A 25,535-nucleotide genomic window follows, 5' to 3' on the forward strand; every position below is an offset into this window, starting at 1 on the left:
AAAGTGCCAACCTTCGACCCTAAATTTAGTGAAACATCTTGTGTGTTAAAAGAGATAGAAAAGATACCTGTTCTCAATTTAGTGTGTGTTAATGGGGTCTTGGTCTCAAGGAGAAAAGTGGAGAAAGAGTAGAAAGAAGAAAAGAGAGAATGGGGTTGGACTCACTGAAAGGTCTGGAGGAGTGAGAGGTACTCCGACTGAAACAGGCGAGTTAATTTGGCCTCTATGGCACTTAGAGAGGAGACACAACTGAGGTTCTCATCAGAATGAAACCTGCAGAAAATGAAAAGATTTTTCAAAACACTTTTTTTTCTGAAGAATATAAAAAAGATTAAGGTTCAAACATGCACTAGGAACAACTCTGAGTAAGAGTTGATTAAAAAAAAAAAAAAGTAAAGTTAGTTTGGAGTAAAGTTCTATCATCTTTTGTTTACAAGTTGCATTTGATATAACATTTTGTTTCTTACCTTCTGCAATAAAATTCATAGATTGTAAAGAGAGGCTTTAGTATCCTAATACTTTCTGGGGCCACTGTATTTTGTCACCATAGTGAAAGGTTCTATACATTGCAACTGTTTGTTTGCCCCATTTTATTCATCCTCCAATCCTTTAAGCTGTGGACCACCCCAATCAAACCAAACACAGTCAGTCTAGGCCTAGTGTTCAGCAGCTGTTTACTGATCTCTGTGTGCTGGGTGACCCAGGGCAGGGGAGAACTATGGGCTGTGAGCTTGTTTGAAATGGAAAGAGTTTGACTACAAGGTTTAAGATCACTTTCTCTGGATGCTTCTGTGTAATTTGGGTTCTGTGTAAGCACAGAAAAAACTCAAGAGTTTCTATTTCCACACTGCACTGTTACCGATGACCGAACAGAATTATCTGCTCATCAGAATCAGTTTTGAATGTGGTAATGTTCAGATTAAAACCCACAATATACACTGAATACTATTAGAGTAATTTGATCAAAAATACAATAAACACAATACTATTTTTTACTATTTAAATTACTATTTAAATATATTTAAAAAATGCAATTCATTGCTGTGATGGCAAAGCTGAATTTTCAGCATCATTTCTCCAGACTTCAGTGTCACACAAGCCTTTAAAACTTGTCCGAATATGCCGATTTGGTGCTCATGTAACATATCTGACCACAAAACCAGTTATAAGGGTCAATTTTATCTAAATTGAGATTTATACATCCACTGAAAGCTGAATAAATAAGCTTTCCTTTGATGCACGGTTTGTTATGATATGACAATATTTGGCTGAAAATCTGGAGTCTGAGCGTGCAAAACAATCTAAATAATGAGAAATTTCCTTTAAAGTTGTCCAAATGAAGTCCTTAGCAATGCATATTACTTATAAAAAAATTAGTTTTGATATATTTACTGTAGGAAATTTACAAAATATCTTCATGCAACAATCTTTACTTAATGTTCTAATAGTAATGTACAATATACTTGCTAAAAATATACCCAAGCGATGGTCCAGGGCAACATATATTGTTATTATCAATTTTGAAACATTTGTCCTGTTTAATATTTTTTTGTGGAAACTGACATTGATTGATTGATTGATTGATTGATTGATTGATTGATATGAATAAAAAGATGAATAAAAAGTTCAAAATAAGATAGAAATACTGTTTGTGGCATTGTAAATTGGATTCATTTAATAAATCTTTGATGAATGTAACTATTCATTTCTTTCAAAAATAAAATCTTGCTTACCCCATACATTTGAAGAGTAGTGTACAAAGTATTCTCCTTGCAAAATTCTGATAAATATTCTGATATTAAATTTAGATTACAATTGAATTATATATGTGTCATGTAAATTCAGCAAAGTGATTGTCATATCCCAGTAAATTCAAAATTCTTGTTTCTAGAAATCAGAAAAAGACTGGCAACTGGTATTAATCCACTTGAATATGGTCTGTTAATTTCTATTTATATTATGCCCCTATGGAAATATTAGGAATGCCCTCTCTTGCCACTGATGAAGCATATTGTTGCAGTTGTTTGGAACCTGGAGGGATCAAAGCTCCATATGAGTAAATATCTTTAGGATATTGCTGTGATGTAAATCTGACCTGTGTTTTGGGTTGGAGATGATCTTATGAGTGATGCCGTCTGAACTTCTGTCCTGGAAGGTGCGCAGAAAGTTCAGGTACTGTACACAACCCTTTTTTAGCTTCAGACCACACCGAGACAAAAACAGACCCAGGTGCTCTCTCTTCAGATGCAGGTCAAACTTCCTCAGCACCTGCAGAAAGTCTGCACCCCTCACCTACAAACAGAACGCAGGATATTTACATCAATCAATAAGACTTAAACATTTTTTGTACCAGTCTGTTTGTGAAGTCTGGTGGCATTTGCTACCTTTCCACTGTTCTCAAGATCCAGTTTATCAAACTCAGCTTTCATCCTCTGAGCTCCTTCCCTGAATCTGTCCTTCAACCAATCCTCTATGGCGATAGAAGTGTGACGCTCCTCTTCCGCCTTAGAGAGTGTCCTAGCAGGAGCTGAGGGAAAGAGGAAGGTATGACAGGAAACTGTGTATTACATTACTATTTAAACATACTAATAACAGGCCTCTTATAATTTAGTCATCTGATGAGCTCATTTTAAAACAGGCAAATGCTTAATCCCTAAAGAGAAGACCCCTGACGAAACAGGACCACAGCACCCTCTATAGGTGGACTGTTGCTCAACTACACATTAGTATAAAGCAAACTAGTGTCTCCAATACCAATGCAAAACTTGTCCCTCTATTTCTGAGACTATCAATACTATTTTTCTATACTTACTTCAATTAATCATTAAAGTACAATAATATCTGAAGTTCCATTTACTTTTAATTATAAAAATGATTGGACACAAACAGTTCTACAGACTACTGTTGATACATTTGATTATTGATTATTTTCTAAACTGACGGATGAGGATACGTTATAATAAAATTTTTTTAATGATTCAGCTGATGAAACAGTACTGGTTAGTCTACAAATGAGATTATCATTAGCTTTACCTTTGGTGTCTTCAGCTTTAACAGAAATAGAAGTGTTTCTCTCATTGTTTGGTTCAGTCCTTCTGCTCAATCCCAACTTCTTTAGAAAAATCGTCTGCTTAACTGCACCAAATCCATCCAGATCTAGCCTGTTTAAAAGAGATGGAGAATTTTTTATTACAGTTTTTTATTACTATTATTATTACAATTTTATTCTAAAATCTATAAAGCGATTTGATAGCAGAATTAATAAATGAATAATAAATAAATGAACAAATAAATCAATTCAAACCTTTTCCACAATTTTTCGAAATCTGGATCTTTCAGGTGAAGCTTGAGTTTGTTGAGGATATTTCTGAACTCTGGGGCAGAAATCCAGCTTTCAGTAAGATTGTCTGACTTGCACAAAACCTCTACACTCTCCAGAAACCTACAGTAGGAGAAATGGTTTCACAATCATCACAAACAGCTACTCAAGAGCTAATTTTTCATGTTTAAAAATAATACATTTTTGATTAATAGAAAACTCAAAAGAGCAGCATTTATATGAAACAGAAATCTTTTGTAAGATTAAAAATGTCTTTACTGACACTTTTTATCAATTTCATGTGTGCTTGGCTGCTGAATACTTTTTTTTATTAAAATAAATTAATTATCAACATCATGATCTTATTGAGCCCATTTTTTTTAAGCCCAAGAATAGTGTATGCTGTCTCAGTGTGACATATTTTAATCCTTCAAAATACTGACATACTGATTTTTTTTTAATTTGGCTTAAAAAAAGAAAAGTATTTTTTTCTTTTTTTATTTGGTTTATTTTTCCATGCTTTTGTTACCATATATATATACTTTTTTATTATTAATTTTTATTTGTGTGTATGGGTGTGAGAGAGACCCTCTAGGAGCATTGAAGAAATTGTATAAAAGTCCTGTTTTTGTTTCTCCTTTCTTTGTCTCTCTCTCACACATACACAAACTGTCAATCATACATATGATTGTCCTTATTTTGTCCCTTTGTGTCTTTCACTTATCCTTTCTTTCTATTTTCAATCCTTTTGGATTCATAAAGCTGCCTTTTGCACATTTTTATGTGTGCCACATTTCTCTTCTTTCCTGTTGCTCTTTCATCTTTATCCCTCTCTTGCTGTCTTTTTATTCAGTCTTTCCCCCCCCTTCATCCTATCTTTCCCATCTCTCACTTGGACACTCATAGTCAATGTGTCTGTAAGAAAGAGAGGGAAAATGTGTGAGATTAGTCACAGAGATTTCTTTCTTTTTTTCTTTTTTCTTTTTTGCTCATGGCTGGAGTGTGTCTTGGTCTGACCAGGTCTTACGCAATCAGTATGACACACACACCAACCAACCACACTTTCACACTCTCGTGCACTCCCTCTACAACCTTATTGTATTACACTGATGCTTTAAACAGTTAAGTACAATAGTTACAGTATTACAGAGAGGGAGAAATGGAGGGGGCTCCAGAAGGGTAAGCTGCTTTGCTGACCATCCTTTTGCTTTCTGTCTACCCTGGGCACAAGACGGACTCTGAGCTCCCCGCTGGTGAACTTTGAGTGCGAGCAGTTCACAGTCTCTGTTTCTGAACCGTTATCTCTTTCTAGAGCACTGTTTGTGTGCTAACTTTTCTTTTTTCAAAAATCAGCATTAAATGTACATTAAATCTACAAATACAATTAAATTTAGCTTTAGCTGCTTAATAAATAAGAAGATAACTTACACTAAACACAAAGTATTTAAGACCTGTTCTTGCCTATTTTTGTTCCACTAACATTGCACGTCCAAGAGTAGTGCGTTTCCTGAATGTATATTTGAATGAATCAGTGTTTTCGAACGAATTGGTTGATTCAAAGAGTCACTGAAACACTGCCACCTGCTGGCATGACGATATACTTTGCAGAAAGAGCTGTTTAAGGGGTCATGACATGAGAAATACAATTTGCCTTGATCTTTTGCCATATACAAGGACGTTATACAATTAAAACATGCTGCAAGTTTCAACGTCCTCCTCATTATAGCCTACACAAAGCATTTTTTTTTTTTAAATCAAGCTCCAAAAATGGGTTGTTTTGGATCTGAGGTGACTTCATCCGGCCACAGACATTTGCATAAACACTGGCTCCAGAGCAAGACATCGACTTGCTCACTGGCATTCAGTAACGGCTGACATATGGTTACACTGAATGTGAGTTTGCAAAAGAAAACAGAAATTACAATCACTGCTGCTATTTCATCTACACTGGGTGTTCACGTTATGACAGTCCACCTGCTTGAGTCTGTCATACATGCAAATGGAGTGAAAGAACGTTTGCTTTTGGTTTACGTTTGGTTTAAACAAGTTCATTTCGCATCTGTATAGATATCAGAAGTTTCCAGCATAACGAAAAAAGTGGATCGTTTATTTTGAATGGCATCCCGGATCATATCAGAGGATTGATCTGAGCGTTTTGTTTTATAAACAAGACACAGTGTCATTGAAGTTCACAAAGAAACATTTGATGAAAGATGAAGTGGTGCCAGATCTGACTGCAGCTGCATCACAAACCATAAGTAATTGATTTCATAATGCTTTATCTGGAAATGATCATGTTGTCAAAACACTCAAAACAACATGCAATAGCAAGAAGGCATTGGTTTCCTATGCAATGACATTATTAGCCAATCATAACAGTGTAAGATTCCTGTCATGTCTTAAAGGACCCGCCTCTTAAAACAAGTCATTTTAGACAGAGTCAGCTTGCAAATAATACATTTTTCACATATTTATTTGTTTGTTTGTTTATTGTTAAAAAAAACTTTATTAACGTTATAAGTAAACAACAGGGAACATATTAAAATAATAATAATAAAAAAAATCCATATTGTGGCCTCTTTATTTTCTTGTTATTTTTTGTTAATTAGGTGATTTGAAATAATTGTTTATGAAGTAGCTTTTGATATTTTGATAATAAAACATTTTGATATTTTATTCTGAACTTTCCCACATGACAACAAAGAATATCATATTCAATATGGCATTCCTCTAAAGTTCACTGACCATTCATTTCAGCAAAACTATAGCAGTGAGTCAGGACTGCAGGGATCTCACCTGCTGCGTGCAGGTCCTCTCAGCAGGGCCATTGTCTGAGGAATTGTAAGAAGACCTGCGGGGTTACTTTTATTGGAGTCTGGGTCTTTCAGGGCACCATAAAACTCCTCAAAACTGATAAGCACTCGGTCAGAGAGGTGCAGACTGCACACAGAGAGCAAAACATTATATCTTTTAATTAATTATATGGCTCTTGAAACAATAATAATTAGACAGGCCTTTAAAGTACAACAACACCATTTTTGTTTTAAGAATCGTTAGAGCATTGTCACTACTTACCAAAATAGAAGGTTTTTCAGCTGTTTAGCTGTGACAGGCCTCCTTAGGAAATTTGTAAGGATTTCAAGTAAAGTAGATCTAGGAAAACAACAAACTATAAGGCAATGGGGGAAAATCTGATATTTACATCTCAGATATGTGTGTCTGTTTTCACCTGTTCACCAGAGGTTTGCCATCAGGGTGGTTATTCTTGAACAGGATTTTGAGCATCAGAGCTCCTGTATTTTGAATGCGCTCTTTTAGCTCAACTTCCAGCTATAAAAGAAAGAGTGAAATTGGTATATTGGTTTAGTGATGTTTCTGTATTTCTGTCTTTCTTTTTTATAATGCATTTATACAAAAATCAAGAGGTCAAAACTAAACACTCAACATTACTTTCACTTGCAATCCTAACACACTGAATTGAGTTTGTTTTTTATTTACTTTTCTGGAAATGATATATTACAGCAAATCAACTGCTGTAAATGAAAGAACTGAGTTTGAATTAATTTTTTTTTTTTCTTTTTTCTTTTTTTTGTGAACCAAAAACAGCATGACTGGATTGAAATTGAAAGATTCTTCAAAGAAAGAATATTATGAACCAGATCAACTCCTGAATGAATGATTCTGATTGGCCAGTTCTTTTAAAAATTGAGCAAGGCCATTATTTTCATTTTTTGCTCAAATGACTTTAATGAGCTGGTTGTTTTATTACGAATCATATGACAAATATAGTCCAGTTCCCAAACGACTGACTCTTATGAGTTGACCAAATGACCAAAATATTTATGTTTATATATATATATATATATATATATATACAGTATATTTAATAACTCTTACGTTGCATGTTCCTTCCCGGAGACCATCCACATTTATGCAGATATAATTTGACTGAGATAAATGAACTAAACAATCATAAACTGATCACAGAAGATCTGTTCTAAACTAAAGGGTGTAATAATAACAGAGGTAATCTCCACCCTATGGGCAGCATGCATATTAATTTAGAAACTGCAGTAACTGAAAGATTTTAAAGGACTGAATGTATTAAATATGATGAGTGACAGCATTTTGAGCTTTTTTTGTGAGCGGGATTGGATGAAGTACGTTTGTACGTTTACCCATACACCCTCTCTGACTCTTGTGACGCGCGCGTGTGTGTGTGTTTGTGTGTGTGTGTGTGTGTGTGTGTTTGTGTGAGTGTGTGTGTGCGTGTGTGATTGTACCCCCACTGTGTGCCTAAGGCAGCTCTCGTGACCAGGCGGAGTCGAGGGGGCATGTGTGCTGGATTCAGTCGGTCAGACAGACAGGACCCCAGGGATAAGACTGGCAGGGTTAATCACACACAACACCCCCTCTAGAAGACAGACACCTGCAGGTTTCCAGGACTTTCTCTCTCACAGACTTATTTGCACATGTACTCCCTCCTTCTCCTTCTCTTTATCTCTCTTTGCTAATATCCCTCTTGGGTAAACTCGGTGTTAACCACTGAGATGCAGCTGAGATTTTATCAGTTCTTATGTTTTATTCTACATGAGCAGTAGCTCTGTTTCTCAATGGGATAATGCCAGACTTTGATGTCAAAAGGAGGAACACAGGACAGCAACTTGGTCACTGAGAGGAAACACATGGGGATACTTGAAAATATCCCTGTATTCATGCACTGCATCCAGAATTATACTCCATTGAACCACATGTGAATGGAAAGCTATGCAAACTTATACACAGTGCTCCAAAACATATGTGAATGTAATATATATATAGATATTTGGCACTAATATCACTTATCTCATCACTTCAACTATGCACCTCAATCCACATGCAAAGTATGGAATAATTCTGTTTTTATTATTATTATTATTATTAGGTTTTTGAAAGTCATCTCTTACACTTACGAATGCTGCATTTATTTGATCAAATACACAGTAAAAATAGCAATATTTCAATATTAAAATTTAAAAGAACTGTTTTCTGTGCTATATTTTTCAGTATTTGATGAAATTTGTTTTTTTTTAAATTTGAAACAGAAATCCTTTCTAACATAATAAATAATTCTAAACATTATAAAATATTTTATTTAAAAAATTATAAAATAATAATAACTATTATTAGAAGTGTATCATTGTTTCCTCAAAATTATTAACTGTTTTCAACATTGGTAATAAAAAGAAATGTTACTTGAGCACTAAAATTAGCATATTATTATGATTTCTGTGACACTGACAGGAGTAAAGGCTGCTGAAAAATTCAGATATACCATCACAGGAAAAAAACAAAATTTTAATAAATATTAAAATAGAAAATTGTTCATTTAAATTGAAATTATATTTCACAATATTACGCCACAGTACAGCATTTTGAACAAATAAATGCAGATTAAATAATTATTATTAATAAACAATATATCTTTTTTTCTTTCACGTAGCATAACACCTATTTTAAAACCTTTAGGATGAATATCATTCTTGAATAAATATCATAAAATAACCTATAATTCCTGATTTGTGTACCTGATCTGTTTGATCGGTCATCCATGGCTCAGTGCTGGAATAAGTTGTATGAGAGACTCTGCTTATGGAGCGATTTTCTGATGCTGCCCTATGACCTATAAAAGCACAAAATAACAGACACATTACAGCATTAAATACATCCATAAGGAATGGGTGACCAAGGTAAAAAGCAAAAAAAAAATTCCAAACCTGGTAATTAAAAAAAAAAAAAATGCAAATATTATTTACAATAAAAATTATGCTTCGTTTTCTGGTACTATATATTTTGATATAATGGATACTAGTCCTTTAAATTTAAATTATAAGTATTTATACAATAAGTAACTGAGACTGAGCAAGAAAGATCTTTAAAATTTCACTGACCACCAAACAGTTCATTCCCGTGATGAGACAGCGCCCCCGTGTGGACTAAAACGTCGAACGAAACCTGAGCAATCGTAAAACTTTAGTAAAGAACCGGTTTTGGTTTCATAGTCTCTTGAACTCTGAAAAAGTAGTCTAATAGAAGCAGTTTTCGTCCAGGAATCGGCAAGCAGGCTACTAGCTACTGTTGACTGAAATAGTAGGCTATTTATTTTCTTGTAAAACGTAGCCTACTACAATAATCTTTGTTTCCTATTTATCTGTGTTTATTTTTAATTAATTAAATTAAATGAAGGCCTAACTTTACATTTAATTTAATTTAATTAGCATTTTTTATACCAGTAAACGAATTGATAAAAGTATCTTTCCCGACATTTCTGATTGACTCTCTTCAATGAACTACACTAAAATAATTTAAAGACTGAACGTATTTTTTTTTTTTTTTTTTTATAATTCTGAAATAATCTCATAATTTGCCAGCAATCTACCGAGGGCTGAAAATGCTTTAGGTACATTTCTATATTTTCACCTCAAAATTAGTTAAAAGAATCGTTTACGGAAATGATTTCTAACTGCGTAAAAAGTCAAAAGCAGCCGTGATATAGATGTTTCACAGTCAGCAGTTTATCAGTCCTCTGGCGCTGTTTCTAGTGCTGAAAATCTGAATTACATCAGACCTCCATAAATTCACAAATCATTAGCATTACATTATGATCAGCCTTCGTACTATAACGAGTTCCATCAACGATCAGGCTAGTGACTCACGGAAGACAGGTAATCTGGCTTTATCCTGGTCTTGGATGATTTCATCTGCCTCGGAGATTAGCTCTGGGATGTCTAATCCTCCTCTTTTTCCATTTTCCATCAGGGAACTGATATCACTTCTTCTGCTCTCACTGCGAAAAGCAGAGTCCAGGCTTTCTGTCCCTGGAGACTGAGGTCTGGCTCCTCTCTGAGGCATCCAGCATCTCTGATCTCTGCCGCAGTCTGTGGAATAACCCCGGAGAGAGATGAGCTCTGGATCTCCAAGTCTCGATGAAGGGTGCTGAATGGCCGGGAGCCGCACAGAAGCCACCGTGGACATCCTGACTGAAGGGTTTTAAATCCTAACACAACTCTTCTGAGAAGCGCTTTTCCAAAGTGAGTTATGCGCTAAGAAAGATGATTTAATTTGATAAATTACGCATCAAGCTCAGGCGCTTTATAATGCCTTAAATGTCAAAAGTGTTGAATAGTTTTAAAAGAGACACTGTCTGCTTACTCTTTTACAGTAGACTAGCCAAGTTGCCCTTAGCAACAGCAAGCGCTCGCGCCTAGGGTTGCAGATTGCACGAGCAAATCTAGAAGCGCGTGATGTTCGTACGCGAGACCATCAAGAGTATCCGTGAGTGTGTGTAGGTAATTGATCCTTAACCTAATCCGTAAAAGAAAACGTTAGCACTAACGAGCAGGCTTATTTTAACTATTATTAGGCTACATTAATAAACAAATTTGCAAGTAAGTTTTGGAATCCGTTTTTTTTCCATGCATATTAATTTTTTTTTTAATAATATTCCAGCTTCAAGGGAGAGAGAAAGATAATTATATGGCTTTGTTCTGAAATTTGAGCTGATGTGTTATTACAGCCTTGCACCCATTAAAACTTCCATTGTGTTGTTAAGAATTGTCTCCTGCTTTGTTTTTAGTTACATTCAAAACACCTCAAGGATAATTCAGCTGTACTGTAGCCAGGAAACAGACCTAACTAACAGACGGGGGTTTGGGGAAGGGGGATGGGGGGTTCCTTGTGTCTTATTGACAATCTGTCACGTGACACACGAGTGGAGGTCGTTTAACCTCAAAGTGAAACTTATGCTATAATACGTAGGGCGAGTTCAGAAAAGTGGAATAGGCCTAGTTCTCAAAGTAGTTTCTTGATCAGTTTTTCATGTAAACAACAGGAACCAATCAAATGCAGTAACTAATAATTGGCAGTAAGTTTGAATGAAATGCAATGCCTATGTGCATTTAGAATCAGCACAAAATCACAAACACACACACACACACACACACACAAAACTTCATTGAAATAGCATTCCTGTAAACATCTAATGCAATGTAGACAAGGCTCTGTGGTAAAATTACTACTGCTTACAAATTTTGCCTATTTTAATTTTATAACATAGCTATAAAACGTTGTCCCAGCGGTAATGAATCGAATAGTTTTATGGCAATACATTTGTGGGCTATTAGAAATAACATTTGTCCTTTAAATGTCCCTAGTTCCATGACCCGGGACATTAACTAACTTACGTAAGATTTATAGCCTGTGACCCGGGATATTTATTCAGCTTCGAGATTCTGTTCGGTCTCTCGTGTATCCATCATCTGCTCCTCTCGCGATAATAAGTGCAGATATATTAGGAGCAAACACGAGCACTAGTCCATTTGAAGGGACGTCGCTGGGGTTCTTACTGTTGGTGAGATTGTCATTCAGGAGATAGGACATCATGTCTGACGCGGTGATCAGCTTCTTGAAGGATTTCTTGGCCGGTGGTGTGGCCGCTGCCATCTCCAAGACAGCTGTGGCCCCCATTGAAAGAGTCAAACTGTTATTGCAGGTACGGTTTAAAATCAGGATAAATTAAGGAATAACTATTCACAGTTATTTTAAATAGCTCAAAAAATTTGCACGAGTCACAGTTGCGTAGATTAAAAAGAGGGTGCCATGAACATGCATTAAAAGTTTTTTGTTTTTTTTAGTAAATTAATCGAATAATTAAACATGGTAGACTAACCAAAAGTAAGAGCTTTACTGATAATGCATATACAATTTATGGCGCTGTCCATGGTGCTGCTTTATAAAGCGTTTCTAAAAACTGTCAAAAAGTGTAATTTCAGCACAGAGTCAGTTTAATTAATGTTAAATGAATGTTATTTTTCATTTAAGTAGTGCATTTCCCAAAACAATTGTGGATACTACTGCTATTGATAATAATACATTGAAATATTTGACCTTGACAACTTCCGTCACTCTTTCCATCAGTGCCAGAGTTCATCAAGGCCAATCATGTGTGCTAAGATCGTGACTGTGAAGAGCAGCGATATTTGGTGTAAGTTTAAAGTTAAAAATAGTCTAGATGCTGCAACCCAATACTTAAACCCCGCGCACAAGTGGGGTATGACGCCAAATGCAGCTCGCGCACGTGGTCAAGCGGATCCCTGAGTGTAAAGAATTAAACTATTTTTATTTCAAATCAGAGACAGCTTTTGGCGTTTCCCATACAAGATGATCATGCAGCATTGGCACATAACCATAAATAAAATCTCGAAAATCCACAACATATTAACACAATTCATATATGATGTGATCACAATGATATAAAGTGTGCCACCTGATGCTCCACAGGTCCAGCATGCCAGCAAACAGATCACAGTTGACAAACAGTACAAAGGGATCATCGACTGTGTAGTGAGAATTCCCAAAGAGCAGGGATTCCTGTCTTTCTGGAGAGGCAACCTCGCCAACGTCATCAGATACTTCCCCACACAAGCCCTCAACTTTGCCTTCAAGGACAAGTACAAGACGATCTTCCTTGGAGGAGTGAACCAGAAGACCCAGTTCTGGCGTTACTTTGCTGGTAACCTGGCCTCTGGTGGTGCTGCCGGTGCCACCTCTCTGTGCTTTGTCTACCCTCTCGATTTCGCCAGAACAAGGCTTGCTGCTGATATCGGCAAAGGTGCAGCGGAGAGAGAGTTTACTGGTCTTGGGAACTGCCTTGCCAAGATTTACAAGTCTGATGGTCTTAGGGGTCTCTACCTTGGCTTCAACGTTTCTGTCCAGGGCATTATTATCTACAGAGCTGCGTACTTTGGTGTCTATGATACAGCTAAAGGTAAGCAACTAATGGAAAACATCTGACGTGGATAAAACAAACTGCTTGTCAAATATACCTCAATGACATTGCCTAACTCTGTCACTCAGGTATGCTCCCAGACCCCAAGAACACGCACATTGTCATCAGCTGGATGATTGCCCAGACTGTCACAGCTGCTGCTGGTATCATTTCATATCCCTTCGACACCGTCAGACGTCGTATGATGATGCAGTCTGGACGCAAAGGAGGTAGGCCAAGGGATCAGGCAGTTTAGCACCAACTTTTTTGTATGAAAATAAAAGCTTCTTGACGATCAATCTAACGCACACTTTTCTTTCCCAAAAGCTGACATCATGTACAAGGGCACAATCGACTGTTGGAAGAAGATCACCAAGGATGAGGGAACCAAAGCTTTCTTCAAGGGTGCCTGGTCTAACGTGCTCAGAGGCATGGGTGGTGCTTTTGTGCTGGTCCTGTATGACGAGATCAAGAAGTTCACATAAACATTCTCCATCCACCATGTCCATCCCACCAAAGGAAACCCTGAGAGCTGTGTGTGTCTTTATTGTGTGGAGTGTTAACAACCAGGGAGATGTAAGTGTACTTAGCCAAACTGGCCCTGGGGTGGACTGAGATCATGTGATCGTAGGTAGCCACTGCAGCCTCCACCCCAACACTTGTAAATATATTTAAATCTACATACTGCCCTTCAGTTTTAGATGACTTTCAGTATGGTCAGGTTGAAAGTGAATTTTTTTTCTCATTTATTTATTTGAATCAATCAATAATGTTCTACAGTGGCTCCTCTCTTCAGCAGCTAGCTGAACACATTTCCTCCCGGACTGAAGTGGCTGTACACTGGAAAGCTGACTGTTCTTGTGGTGTATTCCACCTTATGTGTTCTTTTAATAAGAATAAAGATGAAAACACTTCTTGGTGCTTGTGGTTTCTTTCTGTGACATTATTATACGTCTCACTGTCAGATCTGACAAATTTGATATAACAAAGTCAAAAGTTTTGTGTCAGCTCTGTAATGGTAATGAACTCATATTAGTTCAAATTCCTTCACAAACGTTTACATGAACAGAATTAATGAATAACTATTGAAATTTCATCAGTGTCATATTAGGCTCCACAATATACATTACATACACTACCATTCAGGTTTGGGGTCAGTGAGATTTTTTCAAAGAAATCAATACTTCTATTAATCAAGGATGCATTAAATTATAAAAAAAAATTCTAATAAATCCTGTTCTTTTGAATTTTCTATTCATCAAGGAATCCTGTATCTCAGTTTTCCCAAAAATATTAATCAGAACAACAATTTTTAACACTGACAATATTAATTTGTTTTTTACCTGAGAACCAAAAAGCATTTTAGAAAGATTTCTCAAAAATCACATGGCACTTAAGACTGGATTAATGGCTACTAAAAATTCAGCTTTGCCATCATAATAATTTACTTTTAGTTAGCTATCTCAAATTGTAATAATATATATATATATATATATCTTTTTTAGCAAATAAATGCAGCCTTGGTGAGCCAAAGAAACCTCTTTTACATTAGAAACATTAAAATATCTTACCAACCTCAAGCAGTATAGTGTATAACATCACTATATTAGATAAATTAAAATATTTTATATTATAACATTAATATATGCTTACAAATAAAATTTACTAAATTTACTTTATTTACTAAAAAAAGTAAATAAATCATTACTTAATGTTGAATGTGCATTAAATAATGATCTGCAAAGAAATATATGTAATGCTTTTTAACTGCATTAAAGTGTCATTATACTGTTATAACAGTGAAGGCTGAGTAAAAGCCAGTAACAGTAACTAGTAACAGCAATGTGAGCAAAACAACATAACAGAGGCTTCCTCATAAATTACTAATATGCCAGTCTGTGTGCTTGCATAATTAGCTTGTTAGTCTGTCAGCAAGTGTCAACCAGCCTTTTCTAAAGCACTTTAGAAGTGACAGGTGAATAACTAGCATTGTTACATTAATTGTAACAGACGGGGAAACTGTCTGAGCATGTGTGTCACTTCATATCAGCATGCCAAGTATTCAAGTGTCATACAGCTGGGTCAATAAACAAATCACTTTGCCTCCTGAAAAATGTAACACTGAAAATCACCACGACTAATAAAGCTTTATTTCACTTAGACTTCATTTCTGACAGACGTGTCACGTAATTAATTATTCTGATAACTGCAGCAATGGCTTTACAATACACCTCTTAAACATACATACAGTCTTTTTGCTGTCTGTCACATATAGGCACTAGTTTGCGTGTGAATATCTCAGAAAATGGATTGTCACGCTTTATGGTCCTGAGCAGTATTGACTGAATTCACTTAAGTCTCCTACCAAAGCTAAAAATAACATATATAAAAAAGCCACACACTTTCAAATAATTTAACAGATTGTTGAGCTGTGTAGATTTTCTTACAAGTATTTTAATTCATATCACTCCACATCTGGAGAAATTACCATGAGCTCAAGACGTTTTGCAACATTTATCCAAAAGGTTTTGTGTTGTGACCTGCAGTCATATTTTCTACTTACAGAACATGTAAGTGAAAGTGTTAGGGGTAGAGAAAGAGAAGGAAAAAATATGAGGATCAGGACCAAGCAGGACGTGGTGTTGTACTGTTGAGTTTAGCAGTTTCCGGTCTAGATTTGTGAGGACTACTGCCAGGTCTTGAAGTCCTTCCTGTATTCATGGAAATACAAGAGTTGTGTTACTGGTACTGTTAATTTGAAGTTTAACGATATTAAATATGTTTAACAAAATGAAATGCATGAAATTCAGTTAAAGCACTTAGACATTACAAAAGTAGTTTGAGTTCAATACACAAATTTCACTAGTTAGACAAGTTTATTAGTAAATAAAGCCCTACCTAGCAAATATATTATATATATTGTATAAAAGATAAAAAATGTATATCTGCAACATGCAGCTGAATTTGGAATAATGTAATAGAAATGACATGCAGATAACTGAACATACTCTCTTCATTTAAAGTGCTTCATACAAACTATGGTTTAAATGTGTATGTTGTGTGTAAGAAAGTACCAGGTGTTTTGCTGGACTTGAGTTTGACTGGTGGAATAGCTGTACTGTGTGTTCCCAGGTAATGGCACTGCCGCTGGTAATCAGCAAGCTGTTCATCTCGGGTCATGCCAGGAGTGGGCTTCACAGATTCTAGACGCTTCAGGAATGCCTGAAACCACACATATTTACACATACAATAACATACAAATCAATTGATTCAATAAAATTATTGGTTGAGGATACTTCCTATTAAACATTGTGTTATACAGTAATCACAGATTAAATTCACTTTCTGAACTGAATTCAACATACAGTGGGTAAAATATTTATTTTTTATCCCCTGTTGATTTTGTAAGTTTGCTAACTTACAAAGAAATAAAGGGTCTGTAATCTTTATAGTAGGTGTATTTTAACAGATAGAGACAGAATATCAACCAAAACACCCAGAAAAAAAAAACCAAACAAACAAAAAAACACATTATACAAGGGTTAGAAATTGATTTGCATTTCAGTGGGTGAAATAAGTATTTGATCCCCAAGCAAAACATGACTTTGTTCTTGGTGCACAAAACCTTGTTGGCAAGCACAGAGGTGAGACATTTTTTGTAGTAAGTCACCAGGTTTGCACATATCTCAGGAGGGATTTTGATCCACTCAGCTTTACAGATCCTTTCTAAATCTTTAAGGTTTATTGGCTGTTGCTTGTCAAATCGAAATTTCAGCTCCCTCCACAGATTTTATGATTGAGGTCTGGAGACTGGCTAGGCCCCTCCATGAGCTTAATGTGCTTCTTCTTGAGTTCTTGAGGTTCTCATTAAAGATTTTATAGTGCATTTGCCCCTCAATGTGGTGAAGTCGTCCTGTATCCTTAGCAGAAAAACAGCCCCAAACTTTTCCACCACAGTGCTTGACTGTAGGGATGGTGTTCTTGAGGTCATAGTCAGCATTTCTCTCTCTCCAAACACAGTCAAAAAGCTCAATTTGGTCTCATCTGACTCCCAAGCCTTCTCTGAATCATTTAAATGTTCAGTGGCACTTTAAACTGGCCTGTACATGTGCCTTCATGAGCAGGGGGATCTTGCGGGCACTGCAGGATTTCAGTCCATTGCGGCGTAGTGTGTTACCAATGTTTTGCTTGGTGACTGTGGTCCCAACTGCCTTAAGGTCATTAACAAGCTCCTCCCAAGTAGTTCGGGGCTGATCCCTCACCTTTCTCATGCTTACCCCATGAGGCGAGATCTTGCACGGAGCTTCAGACCGAGGCTGATTGATGGTTATTTTGTATTTCTTCCACTTCCAAATAATCAAACCAACAGTTATCTGCTTCTCACCAAGCTTCTTGCTGGTGTCTTGTAGTCCAATCAAGCCTTGTGCAGATCGACAATCTTGTCTCTGACATCCTTTGACAGCTCTTTGGTCTTGCCCATAGTGGTGGGAGGATTGGAATGGAAGATACTGATTGTGTGGACAGGTGTCTTTTATACAACTAGTGAGTTTACATTAGGAGTAACTTCTTATAGTGGCAGGACTAATCTGTGATCCACATGGGGACATAACCAGTCGGTGGGAGCCAGAATTCTTGCTGGTTGGTAGGGGATCAAATAATTATTTCACTTACTGAAACTCAAATAAATTTCTAACTTATATATAATGTATGTTTTTCAGGATTTTTGGGTTGATATTCTGTCTCTACCTATTAAAATAAACCTACAATAAAAATTACACTTGACAATTCATTTCTTTGTAAGTGGGCAAACTTACAAAATCAGCAGGGGATCAAATATTTTCCCTACTGTACAGAATTAGAACATTAATTATTATTACAAATTAATTATTATTATTAGCAGCCTGGCCAATATCATCTTTATTTAGCTTGGCCAAATTAATTGTTGTATAATGATGGTTTAAATAAAAAAGACAATGACATGACATGTCAATTAAATTGTGCAATAATTTAAAGTCACAAATTTACATAAATCTATAAATATTTGATTATTACTAATGAATACTTTTACACTGTATACAATTTTTACCATTAATTAATAAAACAATAATAACAATAATACTTTTTTGCATTACAGTGATGACAATTTTGGAAACGTGCTTAATTGTCACAAAAAATACCACAAAGGTCCTTTAATAGACTTTTAGCAAAACGTTTTTACTTCTCTTTTTCTTTTTAAAGGTTGATATATGACAGAAATTTTCTTGACATTATGTGATTTATCCTAAATAATAAAATCTTTTGGACATCTATAAAGTAATATTAACTAGCCTCAAACAGGATAACCAAGAAAATAGTGTGCCTACAACTATGTACTCTGAAAAGCCACAGTGAGCCATTGAGAATAAAAATAACCAGTGCACAAGGATCAGAATGTCACAGGCTGTCATGCCTCCGTACGTCGGTACAAACAGCCGTTTGGAAATTTCCAAGTAAGCAAAACCCATGAAAAGAGCTGGGACTGGAAATAGAGTAAAGGTGAAGTTAGAGGACAGCTCGCTCACTGCTCTTAAAGAAAGAGAGTGGCTGTCTTGTACTTGGTCTTTTGTTCCAGCATTAGTTGCTAGGCAGTAAAATGCTAACAAGACATAGTGGAACATGCAGCCTGAGTCACAGCTCATATTCCCTTTTCTACTGATTAAGGGGTGTTTTAACTATATTTTATTTAATAAAAACTCGCAGAGAGGAGGGTCTAACTCTCTAAGGAACTGTGAGGTCTATAAAGATGGCCGAAAAAAAAAAAAAAGTCCAGCATGTGGGCAAAACTGCTTCCACCTGTCTCTTCTCGTCTCAGTCAGGTGGTAACTGTCTCTCTGCTTTTACTGGCTGAGGCTGACAGTGCCCCTACCCCATGCACACACACTTTCACAGAATACTAAAATAAGCACTCTGTCAGAACACTATTACATCAATGAATAAAAGTAGAAAAACAATCCAAAAATACACTACCATTCAAAGTCTGGGGGTGGTAGGATTTTATGCTCATCAAGTCTGCATTTATGCAATTAATGTAATTAATTCCTGTGATGGGAAAAGCTGAATTTTCAGCAGCCATTAGACTTCATTAGACTTCAGTGTCAGATGATCCTTCAGAAATCATTTAAATATGCTGAAAGAAACATTTCTTATTATTAATTTTAAAGGGTTAGTTCAGCCAAAAATGATAATTCCGTAGTTAATTACTCACTTTTATGTTGTTCCAAACCCTTAAGAACTTTGCTAATTTTCAGAACACAAATTAAGATATTTTTGATTATATCCAAGAGCTTTCCAACCCTCCATAGACAGCAGTGCAACTACCATGTTCAAGGCCCAGGAGGTAGTAAGGACATCATTAAAATAGTCCATGTAACATCAGTGGTTCAACCTTAATTTTATGAAGCTACAAGAATACTTTTTGTGCACAAAGAAAACAATAATAACGACTTTAACAAATGAATGAATTATTTTTCACAAGCATTAAAAATGCTCTGTCCCTTCTCCTATGAACACTCTGATTTCCTGGTTTTATGAAGCCCCTCCCTCAGAAATACGCAATGGGCTTAGATTGGTTGGCTGGTCCAGTGTGTTTTGATTTGCTAAACCACCTTGTACAGTCCAGAAACGTCACATCCCTCACACCAGTGGCATTATACTGTAAACAATGACGTCTTCGATATTACTTGTCAATTTGACCCCAAATGATATCCAAATAATATTAGTTAAGAGGATCGTGCAGAACTTGTGCAAGCAAGCAGGTTTCAGAATGGTATGTTTTTTTGTTTTTTGTTGTCATACTTTTAGATGCACTGTTATTTGTATATGCTACTGCTTATGCTTGCTTCTAATATACGGTTTATCCTGATTAAAACTGTAATTCAGCACAATACATGATTGCATTGTAGCATTTTTGTAAAGTGATTGTTTATTTTGTAACAGTAAGAAGTGTTTGCCAGAAAGTACTGTCCGCTACCATGGTAACCGTGTGCTTCTCAGATGTTTAACAGTTTTCGTAGCTATGTGGAAAAATATAACTGGAACACAGTTCATTGATGGAGCTGAGCTGATAATCTGAATGAGAGAGAGAGAGATGCAGAGTAGAGCGTGTGCAGATCAGGGCGACGTGAGGAACAGAATTAAGAACATTGCTTTAGAAAACTGAAACTTGTGAATCCATTAAAATCGTTAGAAGACAGAATCCTGATTCATATATGAATAGATTTTTTTGGTGCACCCCATAGTTTTGGCGCTGTGGCAACAACTCTTCCTCTTCTCTAAAGCAGGGCAGCATGGCGGGGTTTCTAAACATTTCTGGGTTTTTGATATCAACAACTGGGAAGTAGCTCATTGTAGTCCCTACCAACTGTATTTGTAGGAATTAAACTGCCAGAATTGTAAAATTTGCGTTGAACTTTCAGCGTTGTTACTTTGTTACGTTGTTCTGATTTGTGTGCCCTAAAATGACTGATTTTGCTGCTGCTTTTTTCAAAATTTGTGGTAATATTTGTGGCCTTTCTTATTGTTTTGCAGTGAAAATATACCACAGACAACACTGTTATGACTTTTATGACTTTGAGAAACACTGAAGGTCTCCAGACTAACATTTGAGGAAAACCAGCACCAGTGCCATGAAGTTCTACAGAAGCTAGCACCAGCACCTGACAGTAAAGCACTCACCCTAATCGCAGATGTATCTCTGAGATGTCTATTTAATGTTTGCATATACATATGCGAGATGTATAGACATTTAGAATGCATGTAAAACTGCTTCTGAGACGTTTATTAGAGTACACAGCAGATGTTTCCCAGATCTTTAGCAGACGTCTTATAGATGATTGATTTACAGATGTTCTTGTAGATCAGTCATGATGAGAACGCATGTCTGTTCATTCCATTTTTGGAACTGAGACACAACCTTTCTTTGACTGAATGTGCATTGCGATGACGTCACGAGACACGTCTAAGGCCAAAATCTGCAGCAATTACGAAAATTTGCGAGCTTTGTAGCTCAATTGGTAGAGCATTGCGCTATCATGGTTGGGGTTTCGAATCCCCGGGAACACATGATAGGTAAAAATTGATAGCCTGAATGCACTGTAAGTCGCTTTGGATAAAAGCGCCTGCTAAATGCATAAATTTAATTTAATTTAAATTATTTTTTTAAAGGGGAAGTCGTGGCCTAATGGTTAGAGAGTTGGACTCGCAATCGAAGGGTTGTGAGTTCAAGTCTCGGGCCGGCAGGAATTGTGGGTGGGGGGAGGGCATGTGCAGTGCTCTCTCCACCCTCAATACCATGACTTAGGTGCTCTTGAGCAAGGCACTGAACCCCCAACTGCTCCCTGGGCGCTGCAGCATAAATGGCTGCCCACTGCTCCGGGTGTGTGTGTGTGTGTGTGTGTGTTCACTGCTCTGTGTGTGTGCACTTCGGATGGGTTAAATGCAGAGCACGAATTCTGAGTATGGGTCACCATACTTGGCTGAATGTCACGTCACTTTCACTTTTCACTTTCAAAATCCTGGATTGAAATCTTACGGGTTTGGAATGGGATGAGGGACAAACTAATGAAAGAATTTTCATTTTTGAGTGAACTATGAGTTAAAAAAATGCTGCTTTATATTTTTGTGGAAATCGTTAATGAATAGAAAGTTCACAAGAACAGCCTTCTTTGTAAAATGTGGTTTTGTAAGACATATCTTTACTGTCACTTTTGATCAACTGAATGCATCCTTGCTGAACAAAGTATACTTTAAAATATTTTTTACATGCATATGCTCAACAACAGCACACTCAAATATAAAATCTCTTGCTTGAATGAGGCTGACAAATAATTGAAGTTTATCTCTTAAAATAGGAGTTGCTCTCAAGTGTGATTTAAGTCTAATCTAATGCTAGAGAGGACTTCACTGCATAACTAAAAAGATGGGGAATATCTCCCTCTGGTGGAGTGAGAGAGAATATTTTCTTGTTACTTTAAAAGACTAACCAGATTTTCCTTCTGAATTCGCTCTTGCTCTCGTTGTCTGTTGAGGGTGCTGTGATAAAGGCGTATGGGTGGTGCACTACTCCTGCGACTGCTGGTTTTCGAGCAGGAAGACCTGTCGTTACGTGAACGTGCCGATGACCGGGACAGTTCACATAATAGCCGCTGGTTCTCCCGATCGATATCCCGTACCTCTTTATTTTTGAAGGAATAGTTCTTACGGCTGCTGCCAACACTGCCAGGACTGGAGACCATAAGTACTCGGTTTAATTGTTTCTCTGCATTTAAAAACGCTGCAAAGGAGAGAAAGAGACTCTTAAGAAACAACCACAACAACAACAAAAAATATCTCGATTCACAACACAAACCTGGTCCATCCTCTCCTTCTGAACTTATACTGTCCTGACCATCTGAAACATCATTTGAAACCTTCTTCTCAGTAACACTGGGCTGTTGTTCCTGTTGAACATCTTTTGCCACAAGTTCAAAAGGCAGAAACACATCAATGAACTGAGAAGGACTAACATTTGGTGACGAGAGAGGGGTAACATCAGTAACTGTGTCTTCAGATTCTGACGTTTCTTTTTGTCGTTCTTTCTGGTAAACTGAACCGACCCGCTGATCTTTTACAGGTGATTTCTGAGATTGAAAAAAGCTTCTCTCTTCACTACTGGGGGAGGACTCAGGGTCAGATTGTGATGAACGGCTACAGCTCAGCTTGTGGAATTTTCCCGCAGATTTTTTAGGTGTTCCGTTGGACACTTCCTTATGTTTCATTGATCGCGTGACTGGGGATATCACATCCTCCTCACTTTCATCGTCACTACGATGGTATCCATCATCATCGCTGTTAACATTAACATTGTGTTTACTCAGTTTAAAATCATCATCCAGCTCTCTTTCCTCATCAGATAAGTATGAATGCAGACTAGATCCTTCATCTGATTGCCCATTGTTCACGGTCTCTAAACTTTTGGCACTTGGGAGTGATGAAGAGCCTTTGAAAAATCCATCACTACTTCGTCGCTCTCTTTCATATGCTGTCTCATCACTTTGCCCCTTGCTGCCCCGCTTTGAATCATCATCCAGTTTTGCTTTATCTTTACTGTTCCTTACACTTTGAGCTTCACTTCCTATCTGATCCATTGAAACATGGGATTCTTCACCTGTTTTCTTATCTCGTCTTTCCATGGCCTTCTGTTTATTGAGCTGCCCATCATTAGAAGCAAGTCCACTAGCTTCACAGTCACTGTCAAAGAACGAGTGGTAAACTTCTCCCTCTAGCTCTTTGGGGCTGTACATTTCTGGAGCGTGTCTTCCAAATATTCCCTCATTCAATGGAACCTGAATGGAAAAAGAAAAAGATGTTGCAGTAAAAATAAATAAATAAAACCAAATTACTACCAACAACTCTGATAATGATTCATGCATGTGAAAAAAAATAAAATAATAATAAGTCTATGATTCACTATATTTGTTATTTTAATTCACCTCCTCAACAGCCGTTCCTACTGCCCAGAATTTTTTTTTTATACTTTTAAAATAATTTTATTAAAAAAAAAAATTCTAGCTATTCTAATGTCTTTCTTTTCTTTTAATTCTAAACATTAATCCTTGTCCAATAAAATCACAAACAACCGGAAGTCATGGGGGTTCACACATGGCCAGACATAACACAATCCTATAAACAAACAAACAAATAAAAGTAATCTCAATATTAAGGGAGTGGTAACCGATTTAACAGAAATGACAATGTTTAAACCGATTATCAGTGCCTCTCTGTTGTTTCCTTGCATTTATAAAAACAACAATACACTGGAGAATCTTTCATAGCTGTTAAGCTAACGGGAAAAAGCAAAATTTACATTTATAAAGCAGAGATTAGAGCAGTGTATCTGAACATGCTTACAATACACACACAGGGTCATGTTTCAAAAGCTGTTTAGCAATGCTGCCCCAGAATCAGACTGGCAAGCTCTGCTATGTTTAATGTATGTTACATATTTTATTTAATTACAAATTAGACAATAAATTTAGTGTATAGATGCAAAACTCGCACAAGTCATACGGCTAACGTTAGTTAGCAGCGCCTACCTTCTGAAATTCACATCAAAACATGCGCGACCGCGACACTGTCAAACTAAATCTCCAAAACACAAAGCTAACGTCTTCATTTTATTTCCCTGTATATCTTGAAATGCTGTCTAGAAAGATGTTGTTTGAAGATAAGAGCTAAAACAGGCTGTTTCAGTTGTCCACCTCAAGTAGGCACAGAAGAGTGTGTGTGGGTTCGTTAGCTACTGTAACTAGGTGACGTCATTTTCTCAAAGAGTTCGCGCCGCAAAGACAGTGCAGTCTGCTGTGTTTATTTTCACTTTATTTGTTTTATTTTGCACTGGTATTTTGTTTCTTACAACTAACGAAGCTGGGATATTATACAGTTGATTTGCCATGTGTAATGCATCCACTCCTGTTTTTATACATGATCCACTCCCATATAATGTTGAATAAAAGTTGAAAACAGTTGTGTCGATTCATTTTTTCAGATTCTCTCTCTCTCTCTCTTTTTCTTTTTTCGGGATTCTTTGATGAATTGAAAGTTCACTGTTCTAAAGTTTGAGTTGTGTAAGCTAATTATTTTCATTCATTTACGAGAAAGAAATTAATACTTTTATTCAACAAGGATCTGTTAAATTGATAAAAGTTGATGGTGAAGACTTAAATTAGAAAATATTTCTATTTTAATTTATATTTTGTCAATTTATATTATTTATATTTATAAAAAAAAATAAGCTTATCACAAGTTCCAATAATAATAATGATAATAATAATAAAAATAATCATTAAGAGGCACAACTGTTTCCAACATTGATGTGACACTGAAGAGTGGAGTAATGGCTGATGACCCATTTAAAAACCCTTGCCATACATGTCCCATGAATGAATGAATAACAAATGCCTTAACAACATTATTACATTCATATCAATACATTAAAAAGAAAAGATATGTTAAGGATGTTTAAATGCTGGTAAATGCAAGTCAATTTATATCTTTTATGTCTAATTTTTTATTGTCTAAATAATGTGTTGGACTAAATTGCATGTGATGCATCATGCATTCATTTATTTATGTCAGTGACATATCAACCATCTCTATCCAGGTGAGCTGCATTTTTTAATCTTTGTAATATCACTCAAGCTGTTAAACAAGCATTAACTGTGTCTGTTATAGGCTGTTATAGCCTGGTACAGTAGGCTGTGTGACAACTGTACATGTTTACTGATGCTGCTGCCAACTCTTTCTTAAAGGCTGGCATTCTGCTAGATTGTGGGCGTGCAGAACACAAGTGGCATGGCAGATCCATCATCCTCACACCTGGCAAAGGCAAGACTT

At 36.4% G+C, this 25,535-nt stretch overlaps 3 protein-coding genes across 4 annotated transcripts in view; 1 reads left to right on the top strand and 2 right to left on the bottom strand.

Annotated features, from left to right (window-relative positions):
- Positions 1-10,512, bottom strand: part of LOC132143040 (EF-hand calcium-binding domain-containing protein 6-like) — a 32,953-nt gene extending 22,441 nt beyond the window's left edge. The window contains exons 1-10 of the mRNA XM_059553203.1: positions 10,015-10,512; positions 8,887-8,981; positions 6,549-6,649; positions 6,395-6,472; positions 6,116-6,259; positions 3,305-3,442; positions 3,034-3,161; positions 2,385-2,527; positions 2,096-2,292; positions 166-273 (exon numbers count right to left, since the gene is read on the bottom strand). Of these exons, the coding sequence (XP_059409186.1) occupies positions 166-273; positions 2,096-2,292; positions 2,385-2,527; positions 3,034-3,161; positions 3,305-3,442; positions 6,116-6,259; positions 6,395-6,472; positions 6,549-6,649; positions 8,887-8,981; positions 10,015-10,333 (1,451 nt within the window). The 5' untranslated portion in view covers positions 10,334-10,512. The remainder of the gene's footprint in view (positions 1-165; positions 274-2,095; positions 2,293-2,384; positions 2,528-3,033; positions 3,162-3,304; positions 3,443-6,115; positions 6,260-6,394; positions 6,473-6,548; positions 6,650-8,886; positions 8,982-10,014) is intronic.
- Positions 10,513-11,661: 1,149 nt separating this feature from the next.
- On the top strand, positions 11,662-14,038 carry LOC132143523 (ADP/ATP translocase 1). Its single transcript, XM_059553810.1, has 4 exons — positions 11,662-11,849; positions 12,638-13,124; positions 13,214-13,354; positions 13,452-14,038. Exons 1-4 carry the CDS (start codon positions 11,739-11,741, stop codon positions 13,607-13,609), a joined length of 897 nt encoding a protein of 298 aa, XP_059409793.1. The 5' UTR covers positions 11,662-11,738; the 3' UTR covers positions 13,610-14,038.
- A 1,609-nt stretch (positions 14,039-15,647) lies between these two features.
- Positions 15,648-24,457, bottom strand: LOC132143524 (cilia- and flagella-associated protein 97-like). Of its 2 annotated transcripts, XM_059553812.1 has the most exons (6): positions 24,236-24,457; positions 23,780-23,822; positions 22,510-23,470; positions 22,145-22,434; positions 16,199-16,346; positions 15,648-15,835 (listed from the first exon to the last, which is right to left on the bottom strand). In XM_059553812.1, the coding sequence occupies exons 3-6, from the start codon at positions 23,441-23,443 to the stop codon at positions 15,744-15,746; spliced, it is 1,464 nt and encodes a 487-aa protein (XP_059409795.1). In that variant the 5' UTR covers positions 23,444-23,470; positions 23,780-23,822; positions 24,236-24,457; the 3' UTR covers positions 15,648-15,743. The 2 variants fall into 2 exon arrangements, with proteins under 2 accessions (XP_059409795.1, XP_059409794.1); XM_059553811.1 differs by lacking the exon at positions 23,780-23,822.
- Positions 24,458-25,535: the final 1,078 nt, after the last annotated feature.

The sequence above is a fragment of the Carassius carassius genome, chromosome 7 (genome assembly GCF_963082965.1).
Source record: "Carassius carassius chromosome 7, fCarCar2.1, whole genome shotgun sequence".
In the NCBI taxonomy this organism is placed as follows: Eukaryota; Metazoa; Chordata; class Actinopteri; order Cypriniformes; family Cyprinidae; genus Carassius; species Carassius carassius.